The sequence below is a fragment of the Tinamus guttatus genome, unplaced genomic scaffold, assembly GCF_059628265.1.
Source record: "Tinamus guttatus ecotype Peru unplaced genomic scaffold, ASM5962826v1 Tinamus_guttatus_pri_ptg001270l, whole genome shotgun sequence".
Lineage (NCBI taxonomy): Eukaryota > Metazoa > Chordata > Aves > Tinamiformes > Tinamidae > Tinamus > Tinamus guttatus.
The window spans coordinates 46496-68820 of record NW_028289804.1 but is presented as its reverse complement, the minus strand read 5'-3'; the positions used below and the strand labels follow the sequence as shown (position 1 = coordinate 68820).

General features: G+C 70.7%; 3 protein-coding genes across 3 annotated transcripts; all 3 read right to left on the bottom strand.

Moving 5' to 3' along the window:
- Positions 1 to 5: 5 nt before the first annotated feature.
- CCAR2 (cell cycle and apoptosis regulator 2) lies at positions 6 to 7258 on the bottom strand. The gene is made up of 20 exons (XM_088538887.1): positions 7204 to 7258; positions 6148 to 6241; positions 5962 to 6057; positions 5772 to 5886; positions 5523 to 5643; positions 5265 to 5361; positions 5003 to 5119; positions 4577 to 4802; positions 4292 to 4405; positions 3886 to 4049; positions 2508 to 2679; positions 2135 to 2314; positions 1848 to 2063; positions 1574 to 1769; positions 1413 to 1492; positions 1035 to 1181; positions 835 to 958; positions 511 to 708; positions 143 to 348; positions 6 to 47 (listed from the first exon to the last, which is right to left on the bottom strand). Exons 1-20 carry the CDS (start codon positions 7256 to 7258, stop codon positions 6 to 8), a joined length of 2760 nt encoding a protein of 919 aa, XP_088395013.1.
- Positions 7259 to 9796: 2538 nt separating this feature from the next.
- On the bottom strand, positions 9797 to 14550 carry LOC148590545 (PDZ and LIM domain protein 2-like). Its single transcript, XM_088538899.1, has 9 exons — positions 14499 to 14550; positions 13285 to 13391; positions 12881 to 13032; positions 12240 to 12309; positions 12037 to 12171; positions 11089 to 11255; positions 10245 to 10381; positions 10059 to 10167; positions 9797 to 9976 (listed from the first exon to the last, which is right to left on the bottom strand). Exons 2-9 carry the CDS (start codon positions 13375 to 13377, stop codon positions 9802 to 9804), a joined length of 1038 nt encoding a protein of 345 aa, XP_088395025.1. The 5' UTR covers positions 13378 to 13391; positions 14499 to 14550; the 3' UTR covers positions 9797 to 9801.
- A 577-nt stretch (positions 14551 to 15127) lies between these two features.
- On the bottom strand, positions 15128 to 19946 carry SORBS3 (sorbin and SH3 domain containing 3). Its single transcript, XM_088538885.1, has 15 exons — positions 19793 to 19946; positions 19518 to 19714; positions 19381 to 19444; positions 19239 to 19308; positions 19078 to 19165; positions 18737 to 18889; positions 18093 to 18148; positions 17616 to 17674; positions 17469 to 17539; positions 17338 to 17384; positions 17156 to 17270; positions 16961 to 17086; positions 15510 to 15769; positions 15337 to 15443; positions 15128 to 15258 (listed from the first exon to the last, which is right to left on the bottom strand). The coding sequence occupies exons 1-15, from the start codon at positions 19944 to 19946 to the stop codon at positions 15197 to 15199; spliced, it is 1629 nt and encodes a 542-aa protein (XP_088395011.1). The 3' UTR covers positions 15128 to 15196.
- Positions 19947 to 22325: the final 2379 nt, after the last annotated feature.

Below are 22325 nucleotides of genomic sequence, written 5' to 3'. Positions count from 1 at the left end.
GGACATCAGTTGGAGGAAGGAAGGTCCTGTTCCAAGCAGTTATCGGTCTGCAGGAGCAGAGAGGCAGAGTGAGGACAGCGCAGGTGACCTCCGGCCACCCGAGCCGCGGAGCTCGTGGGGAGCCCGGCTCCCTCCGCGCTACCTTCTCGAGGATGCTCTGGATCTCCTGCTGCACGGGGCCCAGGCGCTTTCGGTGCTCCCGCAAGAGCCGCTGGAAATGCGATTTCTGCCTCTCGGACACCCTCGCCTGCTCCTCCACCTCGGCCAGGCGCCGCTGCACGTCGCGCAGCTCGGCCGCGAGGGCTCTGTTGGTCGACTCGGTGGCTGCCAGGCGGCTCTGGCTCTCCTCTGCAGGCACAAAGGTGCTCAGGGCCTCCCTCTGCAGCAAAGCGCCGCGAGCGGGAGAGCCGAGCCCCGGGCAGCTTTGCCAGGGGAGCAACGAGCAGCTCGTGGATGGGAGCCTCCCCGGGCTCGGGCAAGGCGAGGGGGGAAGCAGCCCTTTGCTCTCACCAAGCTTGACCTCCAGCGTGTGGATTTTGCCCTCCAGATAGAGGCGGCTGCTCTCCGCCTGCTCCGCCTTCTCCAGCAGCTTCCCCACGTTGAGCACCGTGCCCTTGTGGGAGACCAGGCCTCCCTGCTCCGCATCCGCCGGCGGCGGAGGGGAGACCGCGGCTGGTGGCCGGGCAGGAGGCAGCAGAGGGAGGTTTCCTGGGAAAAGAAGAGCCGGTCACCCACCACGAGACCTCCGAGAGCGCAGGGAGGAGCGGGATCCGCGCCTGGGCTGGTGGGAACCACAGCAGGGCCTGGAGAACCGCCCGTCCTGCCGGCACCTACCCAGCTGCTGCTCCTCTGGGCCGCGCTCGGCGCCTGCTGCCTCCGGGCCGTCGTGCCGGCCGTAGCGGAGGTTGCGGTACTGGCACACGTACTGCGTCACCACGCGGTTCACCAGGCACTTCACCTGCTCCGCAACACGGCGCGTGTCAGGGCGCCCGCGAGCCGCTCCCCGGCGCCGAGGGGCGGCCCCCGGCGCTCACCTGCTCTTTGCAGAGGTGCAGCCCCAGCGTCAGCAGGATCTTCTCCAGGTCCCTCCGGTGCAGGTAGCCGCAGAAGTTGGAATCGAAGTACACGAAGGCGAGGAGGGCATCCAGCGGGAGCACGGCGCTCGGATCCAGGTCCTTGGGCTGCTGAAAGGCAGATGGGCCTTAGTGAAGGGAGAGGCTGCAATACGGGCACGGTGCCGTTTACTTGTCCCACCAGGACGAGCGGGATTGAACTGGTGACTCCTGCTCCTCCCCTGGGATCCTTGTTCAGAGATCCCACGAGCTGGACGGCCCCCAGAGCCACCAGTCACATTGATGCAGCCTTGACTTAAGCCCTTGGAGGACCAACGGGGACCCCCAGGCTCCGCTCACCACGTCTTGGAGGGAGGAGAACTCCATCTCCGACTGGTTGGACGCAGGGGATCTCACTTCAGCATCTTCCAGCTTGGCACCTGAGGGAGAGCCAGGAATGAGGTCCCTGCGCTTTGCTCCCATAGAAGGGCTGCACTCTCCTCTCTGCGCCTGCAACACACCGAGCTCCTCCTCTTCCTCCTCCCGGAGCAGCAGCAGGCCATCCTCCAGGCTCAGCACACACAGGTCGTCTGGAGACTCCTTGGGATCTCCTTTGCACTCACTTTTGCTGCTCTCCTGCTCTCCACCCGCTGCGGCTGCCTCGCTGCCTGCCGGCCTCTCTGCCTCCGTGTTCCCAGGCTCGCTTTTGGCAGGGGGCTGAGCAGGGAAAGGGCATGATCAGAGGCTGCAAAGGGGACAGGCTGCAGGGCCACGAGGGGACAGCGGGGAACCCACCTGCTCAGCCTCCTCGTTGGCCGCGGCCGCCTCCGGAGCCGCCTCCGGAGCTGCCTCCGGAGCCGCCTCCTTCACGGGCTCAGGGGCCCTTTCCGGCTCCGCATTCCTGGTCTCCGGGGGCTCTTCCTTCTCCGGCAAGGCCAAGAGCGCCTTGTAGAGCGTGTAGCCAAAATCCCGCTGCAGCATCTCCTGGAAGAGCTCCGCCACCACGGCCACCTTGGGAGCGGAGGGAGCCATGGAGCGTCGCCCACGCGGCGCCCAGCGCGGCGGGCAGGGCACGCGCCTACCTCGAAGGAGAGCCTTTCCCTGCGCTTCCGGTATTCCAGCAAGGCGAACAGGGAGACGTTGGAGCAGGCGTCCAGCCGGCCGGGCCGCGGCCGGGCCACGAGTGCCGGCTCCGCGGGGAGCGCGGGATCGGGCTCCGACGCGGTGTCCGCAGCGGCGTTCCGCTCGGCGGCTCCCGTCTCCTGCTCGGAAACAGCCCGTTGGGATGGGAGCGGAAAGCGGCCGCTGGGAGCTGCGACGGGGGCAGCCCCGGCCCGAGGTCGGTGCCCGGAGCTCCGGAACAGCCCCCCGGAGCCACGAAGGCCCCGCTGGGGACACGGAACCCTGGCTAAGCCCTGTCCCTGGGGACGGCCCCGGCACGAAGGCCGGCCTCACCGTGGCAGCCTGGTCCGGTGGCGAGGGCGCCTTCCCCGCCTTCGGCCGGCACGAGGCTTCCCACTGCTCCAGGGACGGCATGCAGCCCCAGACGTCCGGCAGGAAAACCACCGCCACCTCCCGCCGGGCCGGCTCTCCCTCGCGCAGGTACCTGAACTCGGCAAACCGGACCCTGCGGCACGGAGGGGAGCAGCAGTCAGGGACACCCGGAGCCCCCCTGGCCCCTTTCTGGGCTCCTCGGTGCTGCTGCCAACACGGAGCTGCCACAGGGGCTCGCGCAAAGCCCCGTCCCCAGGCCGGGACGGCTGCGCCGCGGTGGCCCACGGGGACGCAGAGCGAGGCCAGGTCCTCGAGCAGCCCCAGCGCAGCCTGCACCGCGTTTCCAACCCAGATCTCTCACCATTGCTGCTGGGATGGAGCCAAACCTCCTCCCCCAGCGCTCAGCGCCGAGAACTTCCATCTCCCCTCAGCTGTTCCTTCCCAACCGCATCACATGCCGGGCCAGGTTTAAGCAAAATAAAATCAGTTGCCACGGTTACCCGGCACAGGAATGCTATATATAACCACGAAGTAACGAGCCGAGCCAAGGCACCCAAGTGAGGGCCGCGCTTCCCTACGAGTGATGGTTTGGGAGCTCGTCCCAGCGCGGTGCAGCACGTGCAGAGGTTGGTGACAAACTCCTCAGGGCGCCTCGAGCGCTCCAGGAGCGCCGGTGCGGACAAACCGGGAGACGCCGCGCTCCTCACTGCAGGGATCAAGAGCCATTTGGGCTCCAGCTCCTAAAACCCTCCTTGTTCCTGGTCTTCCTGCCCCCTTCTTGCCCAGCACCGTGTCACGTGCGGGGCTACCAGGCTCCCCTGTCCGCTGGTCCTGGCAGGGTGGCCGCTGGTCCCTGCTTCCTACGGCCGCGGAGGCGCCTCATGGAGATCGGTGCCTTTTCCGGGCCACCAGCTCCTCCTGCTGTCCCTTTGCTCAAAGGACAGGCCCGACCCGAGGGAACGAAACCCGACTGCTCCTGGCAGTGGGAATTCTGGTCTTGTAGCCACCAACGGTGGCCAGGGCCAGGCTCGCAGCGCCCGGGGCCACGCGCCGCGGTGCCGCGCGTCCTCCGTGGCCGCGCCGGGCCGAGGAGGCCTCCGCTTCACCCAGGACACACGGGTGATTTCTGCTTTCTTGCACCACCCACGAGATCCGCAGCATTAAGAGGCAGAGCTTGTGGAAAATGAAGATTAACTCTGCAACGTGTCGCGCTCTCTTGCCCTCATTTTCTGCTATCAGTAAAGCACTGCTGAACGCTGCACTTCCCGGCACTCCGGCATTCCCAGGTGGACAGTTTCATGGATGAGCCGGGATGCCACCACTCCAAGGTCCCACTCACCACTTGGTGCAGCTGCTCAGGTCCAGCCCAGCCTGAGCCTTGGTGCAGCGGATGGCCGTGCGAACAAGGACCATGGGATCAGCCTCCGGATCGGGGCCGTCCAGCGACGGGGACCATTCGCCGCCGATGAGCACCGTCTCGTCCTCCTTCTTTCCCAGCAGGAACTAGGGGGATACAGGCCGTGAGCCCGGTCCCAGCACAGCATCCCAACCGCCAAAGTCCCCTTTCTTCCTCAGGGAACAAGGTCCCCTGGACAGATGCCACCCCAGAGCCGCTCCAGCAATAAATGTGGATCGTAGCACACAGCCAAACCTCCTCGCCCGACAGCTTTCTCCCAAAACGACGGGTTGGCCGCAGGAGCTGCGCACACAGCGCGCACTGTCAGCCCCGTTCTCGCTGACCTCACCTTGATTTGTTTTGTGGGGTGCTCGGGAGCCTCCCTCTGCTCGCTGGAATCGTCGATGTAGGACAAGCAGGCGCGGTAAAACTCCTCGAGGCCCGGGGAGGAGAGCAGCAGCACCTGCGGGCAGAGGCACCCGCTCAGACAGGCACGGGCAGCACCTCATCCAGCGATTTGGGGACATCCAGGTGACAGGGAGGACACCAGGCCACCGCCTCGCAAGCCAGAGCTGGACGAGGGAACCAAAACCACCCGCCAGGAGCACATCCCGGGATGCAAAGCCAGCCTCACCTTGGCGCTGAAAGCGGGATCGGCGTCGCGCGGAGCGGCGTCCGGCGCGGCCGCCTGCTCCGGCGCCTGCTCGGGCTCGGCCAGCACGATGCGGCTGCGCTGCTGCAGGCGCAGCGGCCGCGCCAGCGGGAAGGCGTCGAGCCAGCGCAGGCGCACGTCGTAGAAGCCCTGGGGCAGCTGGATGCTGCTGTAGCGCCGCAGGATCTCCATGGCGTCGCAGAAGGGGCTGCGGACAGGGAAACGGGACGTTGAAACACACAAACAACCTCAAAAACGCTCTCCGAGCGTCTCTTCCACTTCTGGGAGCCCGGACACGGGATCTCTGCCTGCTGATTCACTCTCAACCTTTCGGTGTCCCTCTCCAGGCAGGGACACAGGGTAAGCCACCCGTTCCACGGCGCCCGGTGCCGCTAGGGACACGCTCACCTGTCCACGGCGTAGTGGGCAAAGTGCACCCGATACTGGGGCAGCTCATGGCGAGGCTTCTTCACGGCCCAGGGCTCGGCGCCCTTCTGTTTCCGCTTCTTCGAGTCGAAGTCGTCCCTGGGAGCAGCACGAATACGAGCTCACGAGCTCCCCAAAATAGCAAAAGGCCAGGGAGCAGCCCCCTGTCCAAAGGCCCCCAGGTAAAAGTGGGAAAACCAGGACAATCCTGGGGTTGGCACCCCACGAACACGCCGTTCCTTACCACCTGCCGGGGTCGTTCCAGCCCTTCGGTCCTCGGCCCGGGTATCTCCCCGGGTGTCCCAGGGGAAGGGACGGGGGCGCTGAGAAGACGTTCACTGCTGGGGAGACAAGGAGGGTAAGACCAGGCCTCGGAACGCAGACACCCCCGGAGACCCCTGCCCACCGCCTCCTCTGGGGTGATTTCTCGGAGAAACGGCACTATTCTCACCCCGAGGATTAGCAGCAGCCTCGGGCCCCCCGCGTTAACGCAGACACTCACGTTTCTGAGGGAAGAGCCGCGGGACGCGGGGAGGCTGGAAGAGCAGCTGGGGCTGCGCCCCGAGGATCCCCTGCTTCTGCCCCAGCGAGGCCACGTGCAGCAGCGGCGCTTTCAGGAGGGGCTGCGGGACGAGCACGGCGAGATGAAGGAAAACGGCAGCCAGGACAGCCCCGGATGCAGACGCCGGAGCGGGAAGGACAACAAGGGGACGCGAGACGGCGCGCGGGACGGCGTCCCGGAGGGCGCTACCTGGTTGGGGAGCGTCTGCACCTTGAGCGCGTTCCAGGGCACGGCCTGGCTGGGGTTGTAGGCCGCCTTCACCAGCACCTTCTCGCCGATCTGCGGCATCCGCCCCTTCACGGCGCTGCGGCACGAGAGGCGGCACGAGAGGCGTGAGCGGCGCCGCGGAGCCCCCGCGCCGCCGCCGGCCCCGACTCACCTGAGCTGGAAGAAAACCTCGTCGTCCACCACGCCGAAGTAGTCGTGCAGGCTGGTGACGATGCCCGTGAAGACGCGCTGCTTGTCGCCCACCGGCGGGGCGGCCGGGCCGGCGGGGGCACCGGCGGCGCAGCCCCCGCGGCGCTGGGGCTCGTGGGGGCAGCCGGGACCCCCGGCGCCCACCGGGAGGTGCCGGGCCGGCGGCGGCAGCAGCTCCGCGGGCACCGGCGGCGGCGTCAGCAGCCCCGGCGGCGGCCCCAGCAGCGACGTCTGGGGGCTCCCTGCGGCGGGGGCAGGTTTAACCACGGGAAAAGGCCCCCCCGGCGATGGGGCTGGGGGCCGAAGCCCCCTCTGCCCCCGGAACATCGTTAATAGGGACCAATGATCCCCCCCTCCCAAAAAATCAACATTAACTACCGTTAATGGGGGCTAATGATCCCCCCCCCCTCAAAAATCCCTGTTGATAGGGATTAATGATAACCCACCCCCCCCAAAACACGGCTGTTAACGGGGGCTAATGAGACCCCCCCTCCTTTAACGGCACCACCAGCGCTGCCGTTACCGGGGGGCTGGTGGCCCCCCCTGCCCCAGGCACGGCTGGTTATGGGGGTCCTGCCCCTATTAACCCCCGCCAACGGCACCGTTATTCGCCCTTAATACCCCCAGTACTGCCCTTAACGGGAGCAAATGGCGGCCCCTCCCCGGTACGAACGTTAACGGCCCCCCCCCTCCCCGGAACTGCTGTTAACTGGGGCTAACGACACCCTGGAACCGCCGTTAACGGGGGCTAACGACCCTCCAGATCTGCCGTTAACGGGGGGTATTGACCCGCTCCCCCCAGTTCCGCCGTTAACGGGGGTTAATGACCCCCCCGGAACTGCCGTTAATGTGGGCTAATGACCCGCTCCCCCCAGTTCCGCCGTTAACGGGAGCTAACGACTCCCTCTCCCCGGTACGAGCGTTAACGGGGCTAAAGACCCGCCCGGAAGCGCCGCTACGGGGACTAATAACCCGCCCGGAACTGCCGTTAACGGGAACTAATGACCCGCTCCTCCCAGTTCCGCCATTAACGGGGGCTAACAGCTCCCCCCACACACACACGGCGGCGCCGTTAACGGAGGCCCTGCCAGGCCCCCCCGCCCCGGAAGGGCCGTTCCGGGGTTCAACACCCCCGGGGCCGCCATTCCCGGGAGCGCCGCCCCGCTCCCGCCGCGGCTTCCCGCCCGCCCCGCCCCGCGCTGACCTGGGAAGGCGGCGGCGCGCGGCGGGGGCGGCGGCTGCCGCTTGAACTGCGCCATGGCGGCCCCGGGGCCGGGACCGGGCACGGGGGAGGACCCGGGACGGCGCGCGGGGCCCGGGGACGGCGCGGAGCGAGCCGGGCCGCGCCGCGCGCACGTGCCGCGCCGCCCGCCGGAAGTGACGCCGCCGCGGCGCGCCGCGCGGGCCGCCCGCGTCACGGGGGCGAGCGTGACGTCACGGGGGCGAGCGTGACGTCACGGGGGCGCAGCACACAGAGGCGCGAAGCAAGGCCGCCATTTTATTGCGCGGAGGCGGCGGCCGCACGGAGCAGCAGGGCCCGCAGGCGCCGCCAGCGCCCGCCGCGTGCCCGGTCCCCGTCCATGTCCCCGTCCCCATCGGTGTCACCATCCGTGTCGCCATCCGTGTCGCCATCGCGGTGCTGCCACGTCCCCGCGGCTCCTGCGGGGAGAGGGCAGCCCTCAGCGCCGTCCGCGGCGGCCGCCCCGTCCCGCCGCCCGTCACCCACCGGCGCGGCGCGGCGGCAGGCGGCTGTCCGAGGAGGAGCGCGCGCGGCCGCGGCGGCCCCGCGGCGCCTGCGGACGGAGGAGGAGGAGGCGCCGTGAGCGGCGGCGGCGGCTGCCACGCGGCCCCGCGCCGCCCCGCGGCTCACCGTGCCCGGCGCTGGCGCGCGCTGCCGCCGCGCCATGCGCTCCAGCCGCTCGCACACCAGCTCCAGGTAGCGCAGGCCCTGGCCCGGCGCCTCCGCGCCGCCCGGCGCCCGCTGCCACGGGCCGGCCTCACCGCCCGGCACGGGAGAGGCTCCCCCGGTGCCCTCGCGCCGCTCCGCGCTCGCATCCCGGGACGCGCTCCCGAGGCGCCGGCCGGGCGCGCGGCGCCGCGCCGCCTGCGCCAGCTTCTTGCTGGCCGAGAGGCCGCGGGGCGGCCGCTCCGGCGCCGCCGCCTCGTGCCGGCCGCTCCTCGGCGCCGGGAGGCCGGCGATGATGGAGAAGCCTCCGGGCGAGTTCCCGCTGCTGCCCGTGTCCACGCCGGAGTCCTCGGAGTCGCGCGGCGGCGCCGGGCGGCCCGCGGGGCTCTCGGGCAGGCGCCGGTAGACGCTGGCGGCCGTGCGCACCACGCAGCAATCCAGCGCCTCCCAGGAGCCGTCTGCAACGGGACGCGCCGCTGGAAGGGGACACGGCCGAGCGGGAGCGGCCGCTCCGTCCGGCCCGGCCCGCGGGAGCCGCCGGCGGGACCCGCTCCCGCCGCCTCCGGGGTTTGGGGAGGCTGCAGCCATCCTGGGTAATCCGGGATACATCCCCAAAGGCCGCATGGCCCAAATCCCAGCGCACGAGGGCTCGGCATTCCCAGAGCGGTGCCGGGTCACTCACGGTGGCTGAGTGCTCCCCTCCTCTTCCATAGGGAGCCCCCCCACATCACGGAAAGCCGGAGCCGAGCGCCGGGCGCGCGTCCCAGCGCTCCCTTTTATGGGTGCTCCAGCCGGAGCCGGGCCCTGTATCCGGAGGCATCTCATTACGGGACTGGTTCCCGACTGGTTCCTTTGGGGATCTGAGGCCCGGCGGTACCGGCTGGGCCGGTGGTTGTGGGTGGGAAGGCGGGATGCAGGCGGGATGCAGGCGGGATGCAGGCGGGATGCCGAGCACTGCCGGGCTCCGCGGTGCCAGGAACGGCGCCGGGGCTCGTCCCGCCGGACAATCCCGCCATTGAGCGGCTCGGAGGGCCGCGCGCAGCCGCACGAATCCCAGCCATGCCGCGGGCGGCCGCCTCCGCAGCCGCCCGGGAGACGGGCCCGTTCCGTGCCCTCTGCGGGACGCAGGCTGGGATCCCCCCATGGGACGGGGGGTCTCCCTGCGCCAGCCCCCAGGGTGCCCTGGGGACACACACGGGCCCCAAGGTGCCACCCCCCCGGTGACACTGTTGGGCCACCCCGGGGGAGCACCCAGAGCCCCCGGCCACCGGGGACACAGGGACCACCGGGAGGCTCCTGCGACCCCCCAGCAGCGGCACCGGGACCCCCGGGATGTCCCCCCCGGCCGGAGCCGCGTCCCCCGCGGTGGCAGCGGCAGGGGACCCCGCAGGGGGACTCACCGCGCGGCGGCTCCACGCGGAAGGCCCCGCGGCGCCGCCGCAGCATCCCGGGTCGGGAGCGCCGGAAAGCGCCGGGAGGCGCCGGGGAGCACCGGGAGGCACCGGGAGCAGCGCGGAGCACGGCCCGTCCCGGCGCCGCTCGGCCGCTTTATGGAGAGGGCGGCCCCGGGGCGGAGCATCCCGCCGAGGCCGGGCGCAGCTCGTTGCACTGATGAGAAGCGCCGGCGCCGCCGGGCCGGGTCCCCCGCGGCCGCGGTCGCTGCCGTCGCCCCCCACAGAAGCGTTTGGCTGATTTGGGCTTTTTTGGGGTTTTTTTTGGCATGAAAACCGCGCTGAGGCTGCTCCACAGCAGCAGACAAGGGCAGGTGACACCCCGGGGCTCCACAGAGCACGCGCAGCCGCGGCGCACGTATATATTATATATATTATATAGAGCTCTGCTCCAGCAGCCCAAGTGCCCGCAGCCCGAGCGCCCCGGTAGCCGCGGGGGCCCCGGTCAGCGCGGGGGCCCGCGGGGCGGCCCGCGGTAGCGCAGCCGCGCGTGCTTCTCGCAGTAGAGCTCATCGCCAGCCCAGAAGTGCCCCCGCATGCGCAGGTTGAGGCCGCAGTCGTTGCAGGCGTAGCAGGACGCGTGCCGGTAGCGCCCGGCGCTGATCCGCACCGCCTGCGTGCTGGGGAGAGACACGTAATCGGTGTCACGAGGAGGGGACGTTGCGGGGGGCCACCCCCCTGCGCCCCGGGACTGCCACTCACGCGATGGCGCGGCCGCACTTCTCGCACTCGTGCAGCTTGGGCGCCGCGGGCGCCGCGGGCGGCCAGGCGCCGGGCGAGAGCCGGCTGGGCAAGGGGGCTGCGGGGCTGTCTGCGGGGGGAGCGTGTGAGGTTTGTGTCACCTTTGTCCCCACCGTGCCTGCCCGTGTCCCCCCCCGCCGCCCCGACCTGCGCTGTCCTCCGCCAGGGCCTCCTGCAGCAGGCGGAAGGTGCTGGACTGCCGGGGGGGACCGCGCGGCTCTGGCTGCATCCTGGGCACGTCCGAGTCGTCCGGCAGGCGCCGCGTGGGTGGCTCGGAGCTGGGGCTGCGGGGTGGCACACCGGGATGCACCAGGATGCACCATGATGCACCGGGATGCACCGCAATGCACTGGGATGCACCATGACGTGCTGAGATGCACCATAATGCACCGGGATGCACCACAATGTACCGGGATGCACCATAATGCACCGGGATGCACCAGGATGCACCATGATGCACCGGGATGCACCATGATGCATCGAGATGCGCCGCGATGCACCATAATGCACTGGGATGCACCGCAATGCACTGAGATGCACCATGATGCACCCTAATGCACCGGGATGCCATGCAATGCACTGGGATGCACCATGACGTGCTGAGATGCACCATAATGCACCGGGATGCACCACAATGCACCGGGATGCACCATAATGCACCGGGATGCACCGCAATGCACTGGGATGCACCATGATGCACCCTAATGCACCGGGATGCCATGCAATGCACTGGAATGCACCATGACGTGCTGAGATGCACCACAATGCACCGGGATGCACCATAATGCACCGGGATGCACTCCAATGCACTAGGATGCACCAAGATGCACCGAGATGCGCCGCGATGCACCATAATGCACCGGGATGCACCGGGATGCACCGCAATGCACTGGGATGCACCGTAATGCACCGGGATGCACCATAATGCACCGGGATGCACCGCGATGCGCCGCATGTCCCAGCTTGCCCGGCCTCCCACGCGCCTCCCTACCTGTCGTGCGGCTCCGGCTCCGGCGAGGCCCATCCGGGCACATTCCGGGTGCTCGGGGGCACCCAGAGCCCCGGTGAGGGCGGGTGCTTGCAAGGAGGTGGCACCGGCCCCGGGGAGCTGCTCCGGCGGCCCCGCTCCTGCTGGGGGACGCAGAGGGGCCGGGGAGGCTCGTGGGGCACTGGCCCCCCCGGCCCTTCCTGCTGCAGTGCGAGAGGGTGCCTGGGGATCTGAGACCAGGCGCAGCTCATGGCACCAGTGGGGCTGGCATGGGGCCAGCGCCGGGAGCTGCTTCATGGAGCCGGGATGCTCCGCGTGGCTGCCCGGAAAGACACGGGATGCTCCGTGCTGCTGCTGGGCCGCATCGTCCGGCTCCCCCCATGCCAGCCCTCCCACCGCATCGGCTCCCGCTTAGCCTCCCCTCGAGGCAAAATCCCGGCTAGGTGAGAGCCGATATTCCCGGCAGGCAGAGGGAAAGGGCGGCAGGAGCCGGGCAGGGGGCTCGGAGCAGGCACCAAAGCGCACACGGCGCCGGGGAGGAGCGAGGAGCCACTGGATGCGGGAGCCAAGGGCCGGCCGGGGCTGAGGGCAGCTGGGACAGGCTGCGGCGCTTCCCAATTTGGGCTTGAAAAACATTCCCGGGAAAAACAGGGAGGGAGAGGCCGGAGGCAGCGGCGGCCCCGCGATGGGGAGCAGCCAGCGCTGCCCGAAACCTGGCAGGGGGACCGGGGCATCCCGGGACCGGAGCGGGTGCCGGGGCAGCCCAGCCGCATCCCGCTGCGGCGGAGGGCAGTGCCGGGGGGGACCAATCCCACGGAGCGAGGCCCGGCCTCCCCAAACTGGTTTGGCCTCCCCAGCCTGAAGCGGCTGCCAAGAGGGGCCGGGAGGGAGGCAGCGGAGCAGCCTCTGCGGAGGCTGCGCCCGGCGCCGGGCGCCGCTCACCTGGGCGACGCCGGGAGCGGGGAGATCCCCGGGAGCGCCCGGCACCGCGCCGGGGGAGCCGGCCGAGCCGGGGCTGAGGGAGGCCGGGCTGGAATAGGAGGATCTCAGGCAGCCCCGGCTCTCCTCCCGTGTCCGCAGCGCGTCCTGGCGGGAAGGGAGACGCTGTCGACAGCCCCGGAGCAAGAGGGCCGGAGCATCCCTGCTGGGCTCACCTGGAAGCGGAGAGCCAGCCCCTCCGGAGAGCTCTCCCCATTGGCACGGCCGGGAGACGGCGCCGGGGACCTGGGGGACAGGACAGGGCTGAGGGGACGTCACCAGAGCACTGGGCACACGGCCCGGCCCTGGGCTGGCAGTGAGGATGCAGGGCTGGTTCCTGGCCGGCCTCGGCTTCTGCGGAGAAGCCGGCTGGGGTTTGGATGCAGCCGGAGCTGGGATTCATTAGGGAAGGGAGCGGCGAGGCAGCGCGCTGGGCCCGGCGGCTCCGGGGAATGTGCGCAGCTGGGTTAACCCCTGCGCCGCCGGTGCCTCCTTCTAGCCCGGGAAAGAGCCGAGAGGAGCTTCCTGGGAGCATCCAGGGCATGTGCGGGCTCAGCCCATGGGATTCCAAGAAGCCTCCTCCACCCAGCGCTCCACCCGAGCGCGACTGGGACGGGACCCCCGGGAGCAGCCGCCGCCGCCACCTCCCGCTGCAACCGGTCGGACCTGGCGACCGGGTAACGGCTGCCAGGGCCACCGGCCTCGTTGCCGCGAGACGCCTAATTAGAGAGGCGGGAAAGGCTCCCGGCGGAGCGGCCGGGGCAACGGGAGAGGAGGAAGGAGGCGGCTCCGCGGGGCCGCCGGCGGCGGCACCCACCTCTCCAGCTGCAGCCGCAGCTGCCCGGGGCTCTGCTTGATCTTGTTCTGCGCCTCCACGTGCAGCATCGCGGCCGCCTCCTCGCCGTTGATGGAGACGATGACGTCCCCGGGCCGCAGGCCGCCTGCGGCCGCCTTCCCGCGCTCCGCCACCTCCGGGGGAAGGGGACTGGCGTCACCCGGGGGGCCGGCGACGCGGTCCCCACCAAAGGCGCTTTCAGCTGCAGCATCCCCGCGGGTTCCCTGCAGCCGCGATGCTCCAAGCTCTGGCCGGAGAGGGGGACCAGGCGTCGGGGAGCTCCGTCCTCCCCATGGAGCACCCAAGTGCCACCCAACCCATTCCCACAGCGCCCTCAAGGACACAAACAGGTGCCTGCTGCCAAGGAGGAGGCTCCCAATTCCTACCTGGGACACGGCGATGGGTTTCCCAAAGTCGCGGCCGCCGCTGATGCGGAAGCCCCAGGGCGCCGGTCCGGCCAGCGTCACCGTCACCGACATGGCCGCGGGCGCCTCTGCAGGGGCAGGCAAAGCTCGGCCGTGGGCACGGCCGCAAACCACCCTCCTCTTCCTCCCGCCGGCAGCCCCAAGGCACCGGCGGATGCTCCGCAGCGCCCGGCCCCGCACGGCGCCCAGGGCCCCACGACGCGGGTGCCCGGCGGCGCCGTCTCTTCCTTCCGGGGAGGGCGGCCGCAGCTTCGCGCTTCCTCCGGCGCCCCGACACCCCAGATTTCCTCCCTGCCCGCGGAGGCCACGCGGCTCCGGTGCCCGGGACCCCTTCGGCTACCGCGGGTGCACGAGGAGGTGTCACCCCCTCCATGCACCCCAGGCCCTTTTGCACCAGCAGCTCGTGGGGAGGCCACAGCTCAGCAGGGTCCTGGTGCTTCCCGTGTCCTGCCCGGCCAAGGCGGATGCACGGAGCTCTGCAAGCCCCGCGGCTCCCGATCCCGCGCCCTGCGCGCGGGAAGGATGCTGAGCCCGCCCGGCATCCCCGGGCGCCGGGCAAGGAGCCCTCCGCTTGGATCCCCGGGATCGTGGCTCCGGGAGCCCCTTGCAGCCGCCGCAGCCCCGTGGGGCCGGGCAGCGGCTCCGAAACCGCCGCGCAGGCATGTCAAAAATCCGCGGCGCACAAAGCGGGGCTTGAGAGCCTGCCCGGAAGAATTTCCTGGGCTGGGCTCTGCTGCGCTGGGAGCGAAGTCGGAGCCCCCTTCCCCTCACCCTGGAGCCCCCCGCAGCATCCCGGTCCCTGCCTGGGTGGCACCGCGCGGCCACGGGTCGCCCCGCACACAGGAGCGCGTCTGTGGCGCCTCTTGGCACCAGGCAGGCGTGACGCCAGGGTGACAGGCGATGCCAGGCGGCGGAGGGGACACCGCGGACGGGGCGCCTGGCTCCCCACGGCGCCGCGATGCCACCCGTGGCCCGTGCCCATGAGCAAGCAGGGCAGGGGGGCCCAGGCGTCCGGCAGTGCCCAGGGAGCATCCCCCGACAGCCGCCCTCCCGTCTCCCGGCGGCATCCCGGAGCGAGCCCCCCCCGCAGCCGCCGTGTCCCCGCGTGGGGACCCCGGCGCCCCGCACACCCCTCGGAGCCCCCCGCGGAGGCCCGGGCGTCCGGGCGCACTCACCGACGGGCGGCGGAGCCGGGCGGCCCCGTGGGGCGGCGGAGCGGAGCGGAGCGCGGCCCGGCAGCGGCGCCGCCCCCTCGGAAGGGGCCGGCGGAGCCCGGCGGGGCCGGGCCGGGTTGCGGCTCCGCAGCGCCGTCTGTGGGCCCCGACGGGGCGCCCGGCCCGGCCCGGCCCGGCCCGGCCCGGCTCGGCCCGCAGGAGGCTCCAGCGCGCGGCCGAGGCCCCGCGGCTCCTGGCATGGGCTGCGGCCCCACACAATGTCTCAGCCACGCGCTACTGCCACCCCACGGGCCACCGTGACCCCGCGCAGCCCCACACCCCATGCGCTGTGCCCTCCTCACGCTGCCCCGGTGCCGCGGAGCCCCGGTCAGCATCGCTGCCCCGCAGCCCGGCCACCCCACGGGGCACTGCAGCCCCACACGCTATTGCCCCATGGGCACCAGTGCCCCATCCACAGCAACACACTGGCCTGAGGCTGAGCTTTAATGAGGGGCAAAGAGGGCTCCGGGCGGGCAGCCCAGCTCCGCACCGGCATCTCCCGCCGTGTCCGTCACAGCCGGGCCCGGTGCCAGCCCGGAGCAGGGGCAGGTGAAGGCACCGTGGTGGAGGGCACCCCATGCAAAGCGGTGCCCGGCCCCAGCTCGGGGCAGCCCCATAGGGGCAGGCGGCAGCGGGAGGCACCGGGACCTGCGCGGGGGTCACACAGGCGCCACGTAATTGCCGGGGAAAGTGCCGAATTTCTGCGTCCGCCTGGACACTCCTGCGGGGGGAGAGGGAAAGGGCGGGTGAGGAGCCAGGCCGGGTGTCCCCGTCCCCGCCGCAGCCTGTCCCCACGCACCCACGAACCAGCCGTCATCGCACTGCTGCATGACGTCCACGCGGTCGCCCTCGCGCAGCTCCAGCTCGTCGCCGTTCTGGGGCTGGTACTGGTAGAGCGCCCGGTACCTGCAGGACACGCTGCCCTGAGCCCCGGCCAGGGCGCCCGGCCCCGGCGCCTCTCGCGCTACTCACGGCGTCCACTGGATCTCGGCGCCGTCGTGGCGGGTGGTGGCAGCGGGGGGCTCTGCAGGCGGCTCCGGGGGTGGCGGGGAGCCCGCGCGGGGGCCACGGGCGGCGGGTGCTGGCAGAGGGTCCTCGGCGCTGCCCTTCACCCGCGGCTCCTTCAGCACCTGCACGTAGGTGGCTGGGAAGATGCCCTGGCGGCCGGTGCCCGGGACGCGGCCCTCGTACCAGTTGTGGTCCACGCGGCGCAGCAGGCACACGCGCTCGCCCTGTGCGCGATGAAGGGGAGCGTGAGTGCGGGCAGCCAGCCCGGGGGCTGCTGGCACCCATGGAGGTCGATAGCACCCACGGAGCCCAATAGCATCCATGGAGGCTGATAGCACCCATGGAGGCCGATAGCACCCACGGAGCCCAATATCATCCATGGAGGCCAATAGCACCCATGGAGGCGGATAGCATTCATGGAGGCCAATATTACCCATGGAGGCTGATAGCACCCATGGAGGCTGATAGCACCCATGGAGGCCAACAGCACCCATGGAGGTCGATAGCACCCACGGAGCCCAATATCATCCATGGAGGCTGATAGCATTCATGGAGGCCCATAGCACCCATGGAGCCCAATATCATCCATGGAGGCCAATAGCACCCATGGAGGCGGATAGCATTCATGGAGGCCAATATTACCCATGGAGGCTGATAGCACCCATGGAGGCTGATAGCACCCATGGAGGCCAACAGCACCCAGGGAGGCCGATAGCACCCACGGAGCCCAATATCATCCATGGAGGCCAATAGCACCCATGGAGGCGGATAGCATTCATGGAGGCCAATATTACCCATGGAGGCTGATAGCACCCATGGAGGCCAATAGCACCCAGGGAGGCCGATAGCATCCATGGAGGCCAATAGCATCCATGGAGGCCAATAGCACCCATGGAGGCCGATAGCACCCATGGAGGGCCAATAACAGCCATGGAGGCCAACAGCACCCATGGAGGGCCAATAACACCCAGGGAGGCCGATAGCATTCATGGAGGCCAATAGCACCCATGGAGGCCAATAGCATCCATGGAGCCCAATATTACCCATGGAGGCTGATAGCACCCATGGAGGGCCGATAACACCCATGGAGGCCAATAGCATCAATCGAGGCCAATAGCACCCATCGAGGCCTATAGCGCTCATCTCAGAGGCTGATAGCTCCATCCTAGAGGCCGAGAGCACCCATCCCAGAGGCTGATAGCACCCGTGGAGGCTAATCCCGAAGGCTGGTGGCACCCATCCCAAAGTCCAGCCGCCCCCATCCTAGATGCTGGTGGTTCCAGTCCCAGCAATCACCAGCACCCATCCCAGCAGCCAACAACACACCCATCCCGGGGCCCCCAGCACCCATCCCGGGACCCCTCCTGGAGGCCGGCAGCGCCCCAGTGCTTCCCTGCACCCCGTCCCGGCAGCACCTTGCGCAGGGAGAGCTCCACGGGCAGCTCCGCGCGGAACGTGTAGAGCGCCAGGGCCTCGCCGGGCTCCAGCACGTGCACGGCGGGCGCCTTGATGGGCCGGGGCACCTCGGTGGGCGGCAGCACCTGGGCACGGGGAAGCCGTGAGCGGCACCGGGGGGCCACGGGGCAGCCGCAGCGCCGCCCGCCGCTCACCTCCACGTAGTTGGAGGGGAAGATGCCCACGCGGCCGTGGTGCTCGCCCGCCAGCCAGTTGCTGTCCACCTCCTTGTGGATGTAGACGATGTCACCCTTGTGCAGCGCCAGCTCCCTGCGGGCAGCCGGGGGGCTCAGCGGGACGTCCCTCGTGCCCCAGCCGCCCCCCACGCGCCGCTCACCTGGGGGACTGCGCCGCGAAGTCGAACTTGAGTCGAGCCGCCCTCATCTGCGTGGGGACATGAAGCGGGTGGCGGAGGTGGCCGAGTGTCCCCCTGGCTCCCGGCTCGTGCGGGGCGCCCTCCTCCCTCACCTTCTTCTCGTCCCTCCTGGAGGCCTCGACGGGGTCCCCGAGGCCGGGCAGGGTCTGGGGCCGGAGCGCGGCTGCGAGCGGAGCAGAGCGGGGCCGGTCACGCGTTTCGGTACCGGGACCCGCCCCCGCCGCCCGCCCCCTCCTCACCTGGCCCGGGGGCCGCTCGCTCCATGGCCGGGCGGGCGGCGCGCGGCTCCGTCGGGCTCCTGCGGGCACGGCGGGTTGCGGGGCGGCCCCGGACGCCTGGGCCCCCCTCGGGCGCCGCGCGGGGAGGGCCCCCCGGGGCGGCCGAGCGGCTCCGGTCCAAAGTTTGGCGGCTCCGCTCGACGGAGCCGCCGGGAAGGGCCCCGGGCTAATGGACAACCCCGGTGCCCGGAGCGGGGGTCGGGGGGGGCTCCCACTGCCGCCGCCCGCCCCGCGGCCCCGCCCGGCGCCGGGATGTCCGTCCCCATCCGTCCCGTCCCACCCCCGCGCGGGGCTGCGCCAGGACGCCTGGGCCCCCACCCATCCCCTGGTCCCCCGGGACGCTGCGATCGCTGCGGCGGGGGAGGGACCCCCCCCGACCATGTCCCCTGGCGCGGGGCACCGCGAGCCACGGCGGGGCCGCCCGCGGGCTCTACTCACCGGGCGGCCGCGGAGGCCGGAGCGGGGCCGCGGGCGGCGGGAGCAGCCGCCGGGCTCTGCCGAGCGCCGGGGAGGAGCGCGAGGGGAGAGAGGAATGAACGGTGCGGAGGCCGAGCTGGGCGGGAAGCGGCGCCTCCAGCCCGGCCGCGCAGCCAAAATCCACCAGCTGGGAGGGCTGCGCGCGGGGCCGGGCCGGGTCCTGGCGCCCCACGGCCACAGGAGCGGTCACGGCCATGGCCACGGCCACGGTCACAGTCGTGGCCAGTGCAGGAAGGGCTGCTCTCGTGCCCGGGTGCCCTTGCACCAGCTGTGTGCGCGTGTGCGTGCCCAGTGGCACGCGCGTCCTGGTGCGCACGCAGTGCCCACAGCATCCTGCTGGGTGCACGTGCCATTGCACTCGCATCCATCCACGCATGCAGCCGTGCATGCATCCAGCTGTGCACGCATCTGTGCATGCATCCATTCTGCACACATCCACACTGCATGCATCCACCCTGCATGCATCCCGCTGTGCACACATGCAGCCACAAGCATGCCCAGCTGTGCCCGCATCCCTCCAGGGTCACATCCAGCTGTGCCCACGTCCAGCCCTTGGCACATCCATCTCCGCACTCGGGCCGGGCGAGGGGAGGCAGGGCCGGTACCTTGTGCTGGTGCCGCCGGCTCTCCATGGCCTTCATGTCCTGGTCGAGCTGCCAGCCGAGCTGCTCCAGCTCCTGCTGCAGCAGCACCTGTGCGGGCGGCAGCGGCTGCAGCGGGTGCCCCGTCCCGTGTTGAACAGGGACAGTGCAGGGAGCCTGGCCCTTACCTCAATGGGCTGAGCCCGCACGGGGACCATGGCACCAGGGCGCCCTGGGCGCTGCGAAGGGTGAGAGGACGTTGGGGACAGGCTGGCACTGCCGCAGATGAGCACGGGTGCAAGGCAGGGTCCCATGCACCCTTCCCAAAGCGGGACCTGTGGCAGTGCCGACCCCCTGCTCCTTACCTGCCCAGGATGCTCCAGCACCCAGGACTTGCCCAGCTCGTGGTCAGAACCGCTGCGGGACTCGGCGGTGACGTCTGTGACATCCCCCCTGCGGGCGCCCACAGGAGCTCAGCCAGGGGCTCCTCCGCCCGCCCGTCCCGTGGACCCCCGGCCCCACTCACCCGTTGGGCAGCCCGGTGAGGGCCGCAGGCCCCGGGGGCCGGCGCGGGGCATCCCAGTCCAGCGGCGGCTCTGCAGAGCAGAGGGACACCGGGTGAGCGGGGCTGGGGACACCGGGACGCCCGTCCCTCGGGCCCAGCGCACCTGGCAGCTTGTGGTGGATCTGCCGGAACATGCTGCGGTACCAGTCGCGGGGCCGGTCCACGCTCTGCAGGGACACGGAGCGGGGACGCTCGGCGGGGACGGCCCGGCACCGGTCCCCGCGGTGTCCCCCCGCTCACCGAGCGCGAGGCGATGGGCATCCCCGTCTCGTCCACGGGCCCGATGCCGTCGTACTTCACCCAGCGCCGCTCGCGCCGCGGGCCCTCCCTGCTCCACGTGGCCGAGCAGCCGGGTGGCTGCGGGGTGGCAGCGCCGGGAGCCCCCCGGGCAGCCGCCTTCATCTCCTTGCCCGGCCACGTCTGGTACCACTCAGCGCCTGCGGGGAGGGGGATTTGGGGGCTGCTGCCGAGTGTCCCCCCGCGCCGGCTCTGCAGCGTCCCAGGGTCGCCGGTACCTGCGCAGCGGGTGGGCGCCGCGCTGCCGAAGCCGAGGGTGTTGGAGCCGCGGTGGCGGATGACGGGCGGCGGGGAGCATCCCCGGAGCATCATCCCGAGCGGCTCCTCCGGCTGCACCGGGAAGCCGTGGTCGTCCCCCGAGCCGCCTGCCATGGCCGCGGGCGCCGGGACACCGCGGTGAGCAGCTGCGGGAGCAGCGGCTGGAGCCTGTGGAGCCTCTCCTGCTCCTCGCAGCAAAACAGGCGCGTTGCTGCCTGCGGAGCAGGGCGGGAAGCGGCTGATCCCGGCTCCGGGGTGTCCCCCCTCTCCCGAGGGATGTCGCGTGCCCGGAAAAGCGCCGGGCGCAGCACGTGCCCCCCGGCCGGGAGAGCCGCCCCGGCTCCCGCCCCGCCGAGCAAACAGGGCGGGCGCCGCCGCCGAGGGAAACGCGCCCGGCCCCGGCCCCGCCGCGTGAGTCACCGCGGGGCCCCGCGCGCTGTCACGAGCGCGTCGGGTCTCGGCATCCCGCGGGGCCCTGAGAGCCGCCCTTGTTCCGCGGGCACAAAGCGCCCACGCGGGAGCGGCGCCGGCCGGAGCTCGGGGGCGGCAGCGCCCGGCGGGCCCGGAGCCGCTGGGGGCACCGGGGGCCTCGCTCAGCTCGGTGCTCCCGAGCCCCCCCGCCCCGGCGGGGCTCCCGGTGCCCCGGGAGCTGCTCTTACCTCCCGGTGCCGCCAGCAGGAGCGACCGGGACCCCCGGCCCTGGGCGCGGGTGGCAGCGAGCCCCGGTGAGCCCCGGTGAACCCCGGTGAGCTCCGGTGAGCTCCGGTGAGCCCCGGTGAGCCCCGGTGAGCTCCGGGAGCGGGAAGCGGGAGGGAGGGAGGCGGGGAGCGGCGGGAGCCCTGCGGGGAGGGGAGCGGGAAGCGCGCGGGAAGCTCCCGGGGGCTCCACGGGCTGGAGGCCCCCGCGCCGCCCGCCCCGCAGCAGCCCCGGCCGCGCAGCGGGAACGGAGCCCGGGGGCGGCGGGGGGAGCCCGGGGGCGGCGGGGGGGTCCCCGGGGAGCCGCGTTGTCCCCGCGCCCCCCCCCCGGCTGCTCCCGCTTCCCGCCCCGCCCCGCGCTGGAGCCGGGCCGGCCCGTTCAGAGTTTCCAGTGACGCTTCCAGGGCCGGGATCCAGGGAGTGGAGCCAGGAGGCCGCGCTCATCCCGGCCGACGAGCGGGGGACACCGGGGGGGGGACAGGGGGGACACCGGGGGGCAGCCCCGCAACGAAGGGAGCCGGCCCCGACGGCGGCCCCGGCCCAAAGGCTCCGTCCGTCCCTGGTCCCCAGGGTGGTGGCACCTTCCCCCCTGCACCCCTATGGACTCCCAGGCCGGGTCCCCGCTGTCCCCCACGCCCAGGACTGACCTCGGCGCCCGGTCCCGTCCCGTTGTGTCCCCGTCCCCTCCGGTGCCAGTCTCCGTGCACTGATAAGCGCCGCGCACGGGGCCTGTTTGCTCAGCGCCGCCGGCGCCAACGCTCCGGCACGGGGCCCACGGAGCCCCACGGAACCGGAGGCCGCTCCGGAGCCCCACGGAATGGGAGGCCGCTCCGGAGGCCGCTCCGGAGCCGAGTCCCTGCTCCCCATCCCGCAGCCCCCGCTCCTCCCTCCTCCCAAAGCGATCCCGGCCCCGCTCCCATCGGCGCTGAACAAACGACGCCGGAGCCGAGCGACGGGGTCAATTTTGAACTTTTTTTTTCTTTTTTTTTTCTCCTTAAAGATGACTTCCAATTTACATTAAGACAGTTCTAACAAATTCATTCCTCGTTCACAAAAAAAAAATTATATTAAATAATTTCTGCCAATAAATAACATTTTCACCATTTTTTTTTCTCTTTAAACATAACTGAAAAAAAAAAAGCAAGAATAAAAATAAAAGTAAAAAGGAGGCAGTCTCCAGGCAACGGGCCCCGATCCCGGAGCGAGGAGCCCCTGGCCACCCCCGGCCCATTGCCGGTCCCCTCCTTGTCACATGCACCTTGCTACAACATGCAAAAAGCCCAGGCCGGGGCTCCTTCCTTCCCTGCGTGCTTTTTCCTCCTTTTTTTTCCTTTTTTCTCCCTTTTTTCCCTTTTTTTTCCCCGCTAAATCCTGCGTGTCAAGCTGGATGGGGAGGGAAAGGGACGGGCAGGAGGGATGTGGATGCGCATCGCTCCGGCATCGGAGGGAAGAGCTGGGTATTCCCAGCGTTCCGCAGGCGCTGCCTCAGTGGGAATATCCCAAGCCCAAGGCTGCGCTTCCCGGTGCCTCTTCCCGCTCCGGAACCGGCCTGGGCCGCAACAACAGGCCCGGGCATGCAAGGGCCGGCAGCGCGCTCGGCTGGCGGGGATGCGGAAGGGATGGCGGGAGAAAAGGAAGGAAAACGGGAGAAATACTCACAGGCAAAGGCAAGCGGCCCCGCGGCGCGGACGGGGCTCGAGGAGCTTCCTCAAACATCTCGCACTTTATTTCTTTGCAAAGCGGTGGGTGTGCAAAAAGGGGGAAAAGGGGAGGCAGGGAGAGCGTCCCGCGGGAAGC

Excerpts from the sequence above, each read along its gene's own strand:
- CCAR2 (XM_088538887.1), bottom strand. The coding sequence starts at position 7,258 with ATGGCGCAGTTCAAGCGGCAGCCGCCGCCCCCGCCGCGCGCCGCCGCC. Across the intron at positions 6,242-7,203 it reads GCGCGCCGCCGCCTTCCCAG|GGAGCCCCCAGACGTCGCTG; the intron begins GTCAGCGCGGGG and ends CCCCCGCCGCAG. Across the intron at positions 5,120-5,264 it reads TGGAACGACCCCGGCAGGTG|GGACGACTTCGACTCGAAGA; the intron begins GTAAGGAACGGC and ends TGCTGCTCCCAG.
- LOC148590545 (XM_088538899.1), bottom strand. The coding sequence starts at position 13,377 with ATGTCGGTGACGGTGACGCTGGCCGGACCGGCGCCCTGGGGCTTCCGC. Across the intron at positions 12,310-12,880 it reads CTGCGGCTGCAGCTGGAGAG|GTCCCCGGCGCCGTCTCCCG; the intron begins GTGGGTGCCGCC and ends CCTGTCCCCCAG. Across the intron at positions 10,168-10,244 it reads CCTGGCGGAGGACAGCGCAG|ACAGCCCCGCAGCCCCCTTG; the intron begins GTCGGGGCGGCG and ends CTCCCCCCGCAG.
- SORBS3 (XM_088538885.1), bottom strand. The coding sequence starts at position 19,946 with ATGGCAGGCGGCTCGGGGGACGACCACGGCTTCCCGGTGCAGCCGGAG. Across the intron at positions 15,444-15,509 it reads GCCGAGATCCAGTGGACGCC|GTACCGGGCGCTCTACCAGT; the intron begins GTGAGTAGCGCG and ends CGTGTCCTGCAG. Across the intron at positions 15,259-15,336 it reads CGATGACGGCTGGTTCGTGG|GAGTGTCCAGGCGGACGCAG; the intron begins GTGCGTGGGGAC and ends CTCCCCCCGCAG.